This window comes from Gracilinanus agilis, chromosome 5 (assembly GCF_016433145.1).
Source record: "Gracilinanus agilis isolate LMUSP501 chromosome 5, AgileGrace, whole genome shotgun sequence".
In the NCBI taxonomy this organism is placed as follows: domain Eukaryota; kingdom Metazoa; phylum Chordata; class Mammalia; order Didelphimorphia; family Didelphidae; genus Gracilinanus; species Gracilinanus agilis.
In genome coordinates this window covers 307,933,523-307,946,443 of record NC_058134.1, presented here as the reverse complement: position 1 = coordinate 307,946,443, position 12,921 = coordinate 307,933,523, and the positions used below count along the sequence as shown (strand labels likewise).

Here is a 12,921-nt window from a genome sequence, read left to right as displayed (position 1 = left end):
ACACTAGTTCTCCTCCTCCTCCTCCTGCTCAGCCAACCTCAGCTCACTCTTATCTCTCCCTCCTCTAAACTGCCTCTGGCACTTACATCCTTCCATCAGCAACGAGTTAATCAGGCTTTAGGGACAGCTGGATGGCTAAGTGAATAGAAAGTCAGGCTCAGAGATGAAAGGTACTGGGTTCAAGTCTGACCTCAGAAACTTCCTAGCTGTGTGACCCTGAGCAAGTCATTTAACCCCCGTTGCCTAAAGGTGAGGGTTTAAAAAAAATCAGTCAGGCTTCCTCTTTTGGCCTGCCTCCTGTTGTACTCAGCTGTGGCTCTGAGCTTCCCAAGGCTTAATTTGCCCCTGAAGTCCTGAGAGAGGCCAAGATGGAGGGCTGATGTCCTGACTTGGAGCCAGGAAGACTGGACTCTAGTTGGCTCCTGTCTGTGACATTTCCAAGCTGTATGACCACAGGCAAGTGGCTGAGTGTCCACTTTCTCCTCCATTAGATGAGGGGGGCTTGGAGGAAATGCCTGCTAAAGCTAAGCCCAGGAAGGACCCTTGCGGTCAGAGATTCTGGGAGCCAGACGCTGGCCTCTGAAGCCTTTCAGCTAGTAGTTGGGGCACAAACGGATCCCCCCAGAGTTCCCAGGCCCTGAGTGTATCTGGGAGACTCCAGGAGGCTGCTGCTCGGAGGAGAGATCACATGGACGGATGGCATCCTTGTTTGGGCGGAATGGATCCCCCTCCCAAACCCGAATCTGTTGGAGTCTCCCGCAGCAGGTCATTCTTAATGAGCTTAATCTACTCTTGTAAGCCTGTAGGTGGCCCCTGGAAGACTGTCGTCAAGGCCTTCAGTGAGATTAATGAACAGGGAGGAAGCTGCCGGGGAATTCCAAATTCATTAAGTGAGTCGACTCCCTCACACTCATGCATCAGGGTGGGGTGGTGACAGCCTGGCCACTCTCTCCCGTAGGAATGGTGCCGAGGTGAGCAGGGAGGAAAGATGGGGGAGAGGGCTACTGACACACAGCAGTACGCTCCATGAAGGTGGGGGCCAGATCCTGCTTCCCCCCCCCACCACCACCACAGAGAGTTCTGCATACAGGTGGTAATGCTTTGTAAACGCTGACTGAATCAAAACCATCTAATCCAATCTCCCTTATTTTACAGAGAGGGGAACTGAGGCTCATTAACTGGAAATTTGCAGCAGTCATGCTAATGATGACGATTATAGCTCACAACTGTATTTTGGTCCAAGCCTGGGATTTTACTATTGGGGAGCTCCCAGTGAGGGAACTCCCTCTGCCAGTCCCTGCTCTGTGACCAGAGGTCTCCTCTGAGCCTCAGAACAACCCCAGGAAGTGAGTATTGCAGGGATTATTAGACCCATTTTATAGACCAGGATAGTGAGTCCCAGAGAAAAGACTTGTCTGAGATCACACAGCAGGCCAGTGTCAGAGATAGGATTTGTGCATAGATTTTCCCAGCTCCCCCACTATGCCAGGGAGGAGAGGGTCAGCAGCAGAGCCAGGTCTAGGTCTCGTGTCCCCTGATTCCAGGGCCAGTGCTCTCTGAGCAGCCTCTCCAGACCCGGGGGTCATTTTAAACTGAGGGCCATCTTTGGGTCACAGAAGGAACTCAGGGCTTGGAGTCAGAAGACACTTAAGTTAAAGGAGGGGGAGAGAGTGAGATAAGTGAGAGCTCCTCAAGGAAGAGCAGGGAGTCTCTTAGGGATGCCGGAGGCTGTTGCACGAGTCTAGCATGCATGTGCATATCCCGTGCTCTGTATCCCTAGGTAGGACTGTGCTGGGCTTTGCTGAAGATGGCTTGAGACCTGCAGCACAAAGAGCAACCAAAGGTTTCAATAATGATGACTATTTCAGGGTAAATGTACAACTCAGCTGACAAGTGTGTCCCAAGTATGAATTTACCAGCTGTGTAATCTCAGGAAAATCATGAGCCCAAAGCCTGGAGTTGCACAAAAAGCCAGCCTAACCCTTCTTCCCCCTAACTAGGGTTTAGTGGGAGAGGGAACTTTTCAGGAACATCCTTGCTTTTCTTTTGTGCTGAGAAACACTGCACCTAGAAAGAGGTGCTAGGGCCCGTTCCCTTGGGAAGGCTTGGTGCCAGTGGGTGTGCCAGGAAGGCTTTTCCCCACTCCTGGCTTCCCTCAAATGCCAGCCCCAGTGCCACCTCTCCAGGAAGAAGCCCTCCCCAGCCTCACTTAATGCTGGGTCTCCCTTCTCTTAAGAATCTCCAAGTAATTATGCCCAAAGGGCTTTAAAAGACTGCCTGTCCTTTACTCCAGCCATACCACTTGCTGGGTTCATACCCCAAAGAGATCATAAGGAAAAAGACTTGTACAAAAATATTTATAGCCTCGCTCTTTGTGGTGGCAAAAAAATTGGAAAATGAGGGAATTTCCTTTGATTGGGGAATGGCTGAACACATTGTGGTATCCGATGGTGATGGAACACTGTTGTGCTCAAAGGAATAAAGAACTGGAGGAATTCCATGTGAACTGGAACATCCTCCAGGAATTGATGCAGAGTGAAAGGAGCAGAGCCAGAAAAACATTGTCCACAGAGACCGATACACTGTGGTAAAATAGAATGTAATGGACTTCTGTACTAACAGCCATGCAATGACCCAGGACAATTCTGAGGGATTTATGGAAAAGATACCCACATTCAGAGGAAGGACTGCAGGAGTAGAAATGCAGAAGAAAAACAACTGCCTGATCACATGGGTCGATGGGGATATGATTGGGGATGTAGACTCTAAGCAATCACCCTTGTGCAAATATCAATAATATGGAAATAGGTCTTGATCAATGACACATGTAAAACCCAGTGGAATTGTTCATTGGCTACAAGAGAGGGGTGGGAGGAGGGGAGGGAAAGAACGTGAATCTTGTAGCGATGGAAAAATAGTCAAAATTAATTAATTAAATAAATGAACTTTAAAAAAATCTCCAAGTATTCATCTATGTAGATAGATGTCATCTATGTATAGTTATTTACATACTGCCTCCCTCTGCGAGCCTGGGCACTCCTGGGGAGCCGGGCCTGACGTCTTTGACTTTTCTTTGTACCCTAAGCACTGACCTCAGTGCCTGGCACATAGCAGATCCAGCCTATGTTTACTGGCTGACTGGCATTCTGCGTTCTCAGGTCCCTCCCACGTCTGACATTCTCTGTGCTCCCACTCCTAAAGATTGTCACCTTCCTTCGCTGGCCCAAGCATGTTGCCCATCTCCGGTCAATAAATGGGTGCCCCCCCCATTTGGGTGTCCTTTCCTCCAAGCTGGCAGGGGGATCCAAATAGCCGATCACCTTGCTGGACTGGGGGAAAATTTAGCCACAGCCTGTCCCGGTAATATGAAGCTGCTGTTTGCCCAGGCCTAGATGGGCTGCTTCGGTTACCTCCTGAAATGGGATCAGTCAGTGTGGGGGATTCAGATCATCATCACACACACACACACACACACACACACACACACACACACACACACACACACACACACACACCCCTTCCATTACTGTATGACGGAGCTTCTTGACTTAAATTCTATCAAGGGTCAGGGTGACTCAAGGCAGGCCCTTGACGGCCTGTGGGCCTCCGTTTTCACCTCTGTAAAATGGACACAATGGCCCTGGGGGTACTGCCCCTCCAGCGTGTCCAGTCTGTGTAATAAATCTCCTCCAGCGGGAGCCCATCTCCTAAGGGGTTTGGGGAAAAACTCCAGGGGTTTGGTCACCTCTTTTCCTCCTGCTGTCTGGGCCAAAAGAAAAACCAGATCACCCAGCTGAGATGCTCCTAGAAGCTTAGAACGCTGGAGTAAGAAACAACCTTAGAGATAATTCAGGCCTAACGCACCATCCATGTTCTAATATAAGAATAGAGAATGTCAGGGCCGAGAGGGCCTTAGAAACCAGAACCCAGAATGTCACAGAGGTGATCTAGCCTGTACTCCTTTTCTAGCTGACATTAAGTTCCCGAGCAAGGATGTTCAGTGAGCCTGGTTTTATTCTCTAAGGTCTCAAAAAAGGAACTCAGTCTCAGCTTAAATCCCTCCAGTGACAGGGAGCTCACCACCTCTAAAACAGTCTCATTCCTTTGTAGAACATTTTGTATATGTCGTCACTGAGTTCTAAGCAGGCTCTGGCGAATTGTGTCCCAACCTCATGCACATTTTCACACATTTTCGAGTTAATGTGTGTGCACAGAGCACATTATTAGGATTTCCAGTTAAAAATCAATATTTATTAGTCAGAGCCTGCCAAAATAGGGTAAGGACTTGATTGCAAATATTTGTTAAGACTGAAAAAAGCCCAACATCCCTCTTGTTCCATCTCTGTCTCCAGGCTTCTGGCTTGTGGCTCTGTGCTGTCGCTCGCCAATTCCCTGGGAGCGAAACTGCAGCGAAGCCCAGGGGAGAGTGGGAGAGAGGAGAGGGAGTCTGGGAACTCCTCCGTGTGGCCAGACTAACTCTGCGCCCTTGGTAGCCCAGCTTATTCATCAAAAGGAAAAGATGAACACGATCTCTACGGCCTTGCCCAGTCCTGCCATCCCCTGTTCTAAGCTCCCTCCCAGCTCGGGATCTCCACGGCCAAGGCTCCTTTCCAGTCCCCATCAGCTCTGAGTGCAATTCTGGGCCACTGACTCCTCTTGGTGCTCCTGACCCCTGCTGGATTGGGCCAATCGATTCGGGGCACGGCAGCCCACGTAAGTCGGCTTTATCATCTCTAGAAACAATGCAAATCCATTTTCCCACAATGCACCATGGTTTTTTTTGCAAAGACAAAAAGCCCTGACAGCACAAGCCAGGGTGGGGGGCTGCGTAAATCACCCCATGCCTGCCCAGAGAGACAGCAATGCCGCTCTCCCCGCCAAGTGGTACCCCCAGACGGCATGTGCACTGGCTCTGCTGTGGCCAGGACTGCTCCCACGTGCAGCTTTCTTCCATTTGGCCTCCATCCCTGGTGGCGCAGCTGAGCCTCCGACTGGGAAGCCATCAGCCTCCCGGGGAAAGAGACAACGTTCCAGTCAGCCCAGATTGCTGCTTCTCCTTCCTTCTCCCCAGGAGAATGCCTCCCTGGTGCACAGACGGGCCCTTACACAGATCGTTCAAGAGGGGGGCTGCTGCATCCATCTCTTTCATTCCCAAGTTCTGGCCTAATTCCCACCCACCTGGACTGTTACAATAGCCTCCTAGGGGGCCTCCCTGCTCTCACTTCCTCCCCAGCCAAAATATCTTGCACTAACTATCAAAGGACTCTTCATAATGCATGAGTCTCCCTGGGTCACTCCACAGCTCAAGAATCTCCCATGACTACCTGGTTCCTACAAGTGAAGTCCTGAGTCTTTAATTGGCATTAGAGGCCTCTATATCTGGCCCCATCTATCCTTTCAGTCTGATCCAACAATCAGTTGATTACAAAGGCTTTAATAAGCACTCCTGGGTGCCGGGCACTGTGTGAAGCATTGAGGGTGCAAAGACTTAAGGGAAAAGTTATTTTCTCCAGGAGAGAGCGCATGATAGAAAGGCGCATACAAAACAGATACAGGGAAATGGGAATGGGCAGGGCACCAGCACCTAGACCAGGGAGACCTTTACACAGCCGCTGCTGGAGCTGGATGTTGAAGGAACATGGAGATTGGAAGGGGCAGAGGCAGGGATCTCCTCGGTTCTCTCTTACCTCCCTGCCTTTGCTCCCTGGAATGTCTTCACCTCCTCCACCCTCCCACTGCTATCTGGGAAGAGCTTCCAACTTTCCAATTCGCAATGGAAAACAAAGAGCCTCAGTCTGGTGGATGAATGGCTGGCTGGATAGAGAGATGGCCGAATAGGTGGGTGGATGAATGAATGGATGGATGGCTGGATAGAGAGATGGCCGAATGGGTGGAAGGATGGAAGGATGGGTGGATGGATGGATGTATAGACAGATGGATGGGTATGGATGAATGAATGGATGGATGGATGGACAGAGAGATGGCTGAATGGGTGGGTGGATGGCTGGATGGCTGGATGGCTGGATAGAGAGATGGCTGAATGGGTGGATGGATGGAAGGATGGATGGATGGATGGATGGATGGATGGATGGATGGATGGATGGATGGATAGAGAGATGGCCAGATAGGTGGATGGAAGGATGGATGAATGGATGGATGGAAGGATGGATGGATAGACAGATGGATGGGTGGATGAATGAATGAATGGATGGATGGATGGATAGAGAGATGGCCAGATAGGTGGATGGATGGATGGATGGATGGATGGATGGATGGATGGATGGATAGAGAGATGGCCAGATAGGTGGATGGAAGGATGGATGAATGGATGGATGGAAGGATGGATGGATAGACAGATGGATGGGTGGATGAATGAATGAATGGATGGATGGATGGATAGAGAGATGGCCAGATAGGTGGATGGATGGATGGATGGATGGATGGATGGAAGGATGGATGGATGGATGTATAGACAGATGGATGGGTGGATGAATGAATGGATGGATGGATGGACAGAGAGATGGCTGAATGGGTGGGTAGATGGATGGATGGATGGATGGATAGAGAGATGGCTGAATGGGTGGATGGATGGAAGGATGGACGGATGGATGGATGGATGGGTGGATGAATGAATGGATAGATGGCTGGATAGATAGATGGCCAGATAGGTGGATGGAAGGATGGATGGATGGGTGAATGAATGAATGGCTGGATGGCTGGATAGAGAGATGGCCAAATGGGTGGATGGATGGAAGGATGGATGGATGGATGTATAGACAGATGGATGGGTAGATGAATGGATGGATGGATGGACAGAGAGATGGCTGAATGGGTGGGTGGATGAATGGATGGATGGATGGAAGGATGGATGGATGGATGGATGGATGTATAGACGGATGGATGGGTGGATGAATGGATGGATGGATGGATGGACAGAGAGATGGCTGAATGGGTGGGTAGATGGATGGATGGATGGATGGATGGATGGATGGAAGGATAGACAGATGGATGGGTGAATGAATGAATGGATGGATGGCTGGATAGAGAGATGGCCAGATAGGTGGATGGAAGGATGGATGGATGGAAGGATGGATGGATGGATGGAAGGATGGATGGATGGATGGATGGATGGATGGATGGATGGATGTATAGACGGATGGATGGGTGGATGAATGAATGGATGGATGGATGGACAGAGAGATGGCTGAATGGGTGGGTAGATGGATGGATGGATGGATGGATAGAGAGATGGCTGAATGGGTGGATGGATGGAAGGATGGATGGATGGAAGGATGGATGGAAGGATGGATGGGTGGATGAATGAATGGATAGATGGCTGGATAGAGAGATGGCCAGATAGGTGGATGGAAGGATGGATGAATGGATGGATGGATGGATGGATGGGTGAATGAATGAATGAATGGATGGATGGCTGGATAGAGAGATGGCTGAATGGGTGGATGGATGGAAGGATGGATGGATGGATGTATAGACAGATGGATGGGTGGATGAATGAATGGATGGATGGATGGACAGAGAGATGGCTGAATGGGTGGGTAGATAGATGGATGGATAGTTGGATGGATAGGTGGAAGGATGGTTGGATGGATGGATAGACAGGTGGATGGGTGGATGAATGAATGGATGGCTGGCTGGATAGAGAGATGGCCAAACAGGTGGATGGATGGGTGACTATGTAAATGGATGAAGATGAAAGATAATTGTTCAGCATTTGCTACAGGTGTGTGCACTATAGACTGTTGTATATGTGGCAATGGGAATCTGTTCAGCTGCAGGGTGAAAGATGGCTGGGTAGAGATGAGATCATGCGGGTTTGAACCTGAGCTCTGACATTCACCCCCCCAGGCAGTTGCCTCACCTCTCTAGCCTCTCTTTCCTCATCTATAAAATGGGCATGATGACACTTTATGGAGCTGGAAATAGCTAGGAGGCACAGCACCCAGAGCACTGGGTCTGGAGTCAAGAAGACCTGAGTTCAAATCAGGACCCAGACATGTGCTGGCTGTGTGGCCCTGAGCAAGTATTTTAATGGAAAATTTGAACCTCCCTCCCAGGTTTTTTTGTGAGGATCAAATAAGGCAGGATTTGCGAAGCACTTTGCACAATGCTTGATCCAGAGTAACCTCTGCATAAATACTAGCTCTTATTCCACGCCTGAGCTATTATTGTTATTATTTGTCCTATGCACAGCTTGAGCAGGTAACAAGCCTATTGTGTGCCAGGCACAGTGCTGGGGTCCCTGCCCTCAAGGAACTTGCGCTCTTCCTCAGAGGCCACCTCTGGCAGGCCTCCCCTCCAGAGTCCTTCCAAGCCCTCCAGGCAGTTAGCCTGGCTCACCTCTACTGCAGCTTCCTGCCTGGCCAGGCCTTTCCCTAGTGATGGAGTAGTTTCTGTGGCGAGCCTGGATGGGCCCTTGCTCCTGGGGACAGTGGGGGAGGCCAGAGGGGTTCCGATCTGGGCTCTAGCCTAGTCCCAGCCCCTCACTGCTGCAAGAGGAGCCTGAGGCCCCAGGGCTTGGGGGATCTGCACCGTCACTCAAACCTAGCTGGGCAGATGGCACCAGGAGGGCATCGCGGGTAGAGAGCCTGGAGTCGTCCCTCTCTCAGGGAGGGAAGTGCCTGTCAGCCGAGGTGCCCACCTGGCCAGCTCATGGCCAGCACATCAGAAGGGGAGCCCAGGCCTCCCGAGCCAGGCCAGTGGCCGCTGGCGCAGCATCTTCCCGCGACGCCCCAGGGGCACTTACCGAGCCACTCGTTGAACTTCTTGACTTCGCTGGGGAGCCCCAGCTCGGTGAAGTCCCCAGCGTGGATGAGAACGTCTCCGTAGGGCATCTGGATGGGGTCCGTCCTGGAGTGGGTGTCCGACACACACACGAAGCGGGTGTATCCCGGAGGCTTGGGGGCATCGTGGGGCACCGGATCCACCCTGGGGGAAGAAGACGGCGCGAGTCAGAGGGAGCCCCGGAGGGAAGGAGGGCCCGGCTGACTGGCACCGGCCGCTTGGTTATTCCCTGATGCCTGAGAAGGACACGCGGGCGGGGAGCCCCACAGGGAAGTGGTTAGACCCCCCGGCCGCACTAAGGCCCTTTACAGCGGAGGAAACTGAGCGCCAGGGAGGGTAAGTAGCGGAGGTCGCAGCCTTTTGCCTCCACAGACTTCCCTGGGAGACCGCAGGCCGCCTCCTTCCTCCTCCGGACTCAGTTTCCTCTTTGGTAAAGAGGCTCCGCCCAGTGTGTGCTCGCCCCGCCCCGCCCGCGCTGGCTGAGCCGAGCTTTGTTCCCGTCTAATTACTCGGTGTCGTCTCGGTTACAGAAATACCTTTAAAGACATCTTTCTAATTAGACTTTTTTCAGACAATATACTTCGAAGAAATTTAATTAACACATTAGGAGCGCCACGGGTTCAGCATGCTAATGCGCCGGCAGCGCGCGCGCACCCTCGGGCTCCCGGGCGCCACGAGCTGCCCGAGCCTGGGGGGGGGGGGGGCATCACCAGGCCGAGGCAGGGAGGGCAGCCGGCCCGGCCCTCAGGGGGCGTCCCGTGGGAGAAGGCTCTGTCCCGGAGGGGGAGAACAGCTGCCAGGGTGCCAGCATCCCACGGGAACCTCACTAGCTAGCTCTCGGCCTCAGTCACCTCGTGGAAAAGACTCGCCCCGCCCCGGAGGATGTCGGGAGGGCCAAGGGAGGGCCTTTGAGGGTGCAGCCCCAAGCGCTCCATATCATCTCCGAATAGGGCAAGACCAGCCTGGGACTCCCTGGAGCCAGAGGAGGAAACTGAGGCAGGCAGAAGTTGGGCAACTTGCCCAGGGCCACACAGGTAGTGTGAGAGGCAGGATTCAGACTCGGGTCCTCATGACTCCATATCCTCCAGGACACCCAGCATTGTGGACCTCTCCTGGGAGGGGAGCCGCCGTCTGGGGTTCTACTACGGCTGCTCACTTACTACCAGGCTGAGGGGGGCTTCTGCTTCCTCCCCCGGAGAATGAGCCAGATCTGAGGGCCATCCAGCTCAGTCATTCTCCTCCGAGCCCGGAGCCCCACGCTTTCCGGTGGAGGCCACCGAGGCCTGCCCCAGGCCACTCAGCTGGGAAGTCCAAAGCTAGGATCTGAACCCAGGACACACTCCAGAGCCCAGACCTCCCCACCCCGCGGAGTGACGGGCCCAGGGTGCTTTGCGGGAGCTTCTGCTTATCTCGATGCAAGGAATATCCTGTCACTCTTGCTCAGTTCTTTAATTAAGAGTCCTCAGATTTTAACTTGTACCCTGAGGCTTCGGAGCTTACGATGCAAACCTAATAATCCCAAAAGGAAAATAAATACACTTTTATCTACGGGCCTGTAGCTGTTGGTAATTAAAAAACACACACAACAAAAACAAGAGCCTCCCTCCTTTGGGGAGCAGCAGCAGCAGCAGCAGCAGCAGCAGCAGCGCCCATCTCCAAGCCTGCTCCCCTCCCCCACCGTGGGGGGATCCTCCCAGGGCTGACTCTGTGTGTGTGTCCTCCCAAGCCTCGGTGCAGAGGCCTTTTTACAAGGGGAAACTGTGTGCTCCAAGCCCCGGGGCAGCAGTGGGGGAGCCTGGCCAGAAGGCTCATCCAGCTCCCGCAGCCTGCTACTGGCCACCCCGAGAGGGAAGAAGGGCCGCTAAAGAGTATTATTCCCATTTTATAGATGAGGAAAGATGAGGAAAGGGGCTGGGGGGTGGGGGGGGGGAAGAAGAAGGGAGGGAGAGGGAGGGGGACACAGAAACACAGAGACAGAGAAAAGTGATTCACTCAGAGCCACACTGCCCCTATGCTCACAATGGAGGCCTCCTCAAGGCCAGATCTGGGCTCTTCCCATTTCAGCTCAGTGGCACAGAGATGTGCAGCCATTGCCAGCCACCATGTGGGAATGTGAAATGGAATTGCTACAGGGTCTACTTGGGCACTCCAACTGAAGTGGGAGTCTGAGGTTCTGGATTCAGATCCTGCTTCTACAACTGCCTGGGTGACATCAGGGAGGTTAGTTCACCTGTGAACCAAGAAGGGGGCCAATTAGATGACCCAGAAGGTCCCTCCAAGTCCTCCATTATCCTAGCTGCCCACGTCTTGGGCTTCAGCCGGAAGCCTTGTCAAAAAGCATCCTCAGGTAGAACAGAAGCTCTCTAAGGGCAGGCAGGGGCTGACTCAATTTGATCTTGGCATCTTCAGCACCACACATAGGGCCTGGCACACGGGACACACTCAATAACTCCTTGTTCAGTGACCAATCCTATTTCAAAGATGGCTGGTACAGGCACACCAATAGACTGGCATAGACTGCACCCCCAATAAGATGAACAGAGACTTGAGGATTGGCACCCTCAGCCCACATGGCTCCTCCAAGAAACTGGATAGGACTTGGATCCATCCATCCTTCCCTCCTTCCTTCCTTCCCTCCCTCCTTCCTTCCTTTCTTCCCTCCCTCCCTCTTTCCTTCCTTCCTTCTTTCCTTCCTTCCTTCCCCTCTCCCTTCCTCCCTCTCTCCCTTCCTTCTTTCCTCCCTTCTTTCCTCTCTCCCTTCTTTCTTTCCTTCCTTCCTTCTTTCCTTCCTTCCTTCTTTCCTTCCTTCCTTCCCCTCTCCCTTCCTCCCTCTCTCCCTTCCTTCCTTCTTCCTTCCCTTCTTTCTTCTCTCCCTTCCTTCCTCTCTCCTTCCTTCCTTCCCTCTCTTCCTTCTTTTCTTCCCAAAGGGAAGTGTCCAGTTTTCCAATCCAATCCACCTATAGGTGGGCAAATAATCACACTTCGACATTTTTACAATAGCTCAAGGTTTACAGAGCTCGTTCCTCATAACACCTCCCCCAATAGTATTATAACCCCCATTTTACAGATGAGGAAACTGAGGCAAAGAGAGCTTAAGCAACTTGCCCAGGTCATATAGCTAATGTTAGAGGCAGAACCTGCACCCAGGATTCCTGATGAAACCAGACCTCTTTTATGATATCAGGTCCATTCCCATGGCCCACCTCCAGCATGATTGGGAAAGTAGACTCAAAGAAGTTGGGTTCAAATTCCCATTTTGTCACTTACTACCTGTGTGACCCTGACCCAGTCACTTAACCTTTATGGGCATCAACGTCCTCTATGGTTTCTGAAGACTCTTCCTGCTCTGAATCTTTTCTTCCACAGCTTGAGAGGAAGGGCCCTGGACAAGTCCCTTGCTCTAGATGACTCCCTAAGACCAGAAGCCTGAGAACAGCACTGACCTGCATCGGTGGAGGGACTGTCCTCAGCTGGGAGTCTCTCAGAGCCCTGGAGTCTCGGGACCTGGGGAAATCCCATCTCTTGGGCCAGAGGGACTCTGAGGGTCCATGGTCCTGTGACTCAGTGAAAAGAAATGGACTGGAACACTTGCTGTCTATGCTGCGGAAGATATTAGTCCCTGACCTCAAGGTGCTCCCCTGCCCTGGTGGGAATGGCGGAGGTCTCAACTGCCACCTCCTCTAAGAAGCCTTCCCGGATAGCATCTGTTCCCACTGCCCCCTGGGGCGCGGCACTGCCTCTGAGAGGGGGCCTCGGGTTTCTTCCCTGTAGTTCGAGGGGGTGGGACCAGATCGTGGGGTCCCAGAGAAATGGCTCTCGCCGTCCTCGGCTGGGAGGCCTCTTAGCCCCGGGGCTCCAGATGGGCAGATGGCGGGCACTGGCTGCCCAGGTTAGGGCGATCCCTGCTCGGGCTTCTTCCCCCGGTGCTCCCCAAAGTCTCCCCCAAGGCGGGGGCTTTTGCTTAAAGGAGCCGCCCCTCGGCTCCCTCCCCCCGCCTAGGAGCCTGGGACCGCCGGCCGGATCGGAGGAGCTCTCTGCAGTCACATCTCTGGGCGCCATCATTAAAAAGAAGCCGGGCTGGATTCCTCCGGGCCGGGGACAAAGCTGGGGGGGGGGGGG

General features: G+C 52.8%; 1 protein-coding gene across 1 annotated transcript in view; it reads right to left on the bottom strand.

The window, feature by feature from the left end:
* The window catches only part of MPPED1 (metallophosphoesterase domain containing 1), a 79,334-nt gene that overhangs the window by 62,482 nt on the left and 3,931 nt on the right, over nucleotides 1-12,921 (bottom strand). The window contains exon 2 of the mRNA XM_044678608.1: nucleotides 8,765-8,946. Coding sequence (XP_044534543.1) covers nucleotides 8,765-8,946 — 182 coding nt within the window. The remainder of the gene's footprint in view (nucleotides 1-8,764; nucleotides 8,947-12,921) is intronic.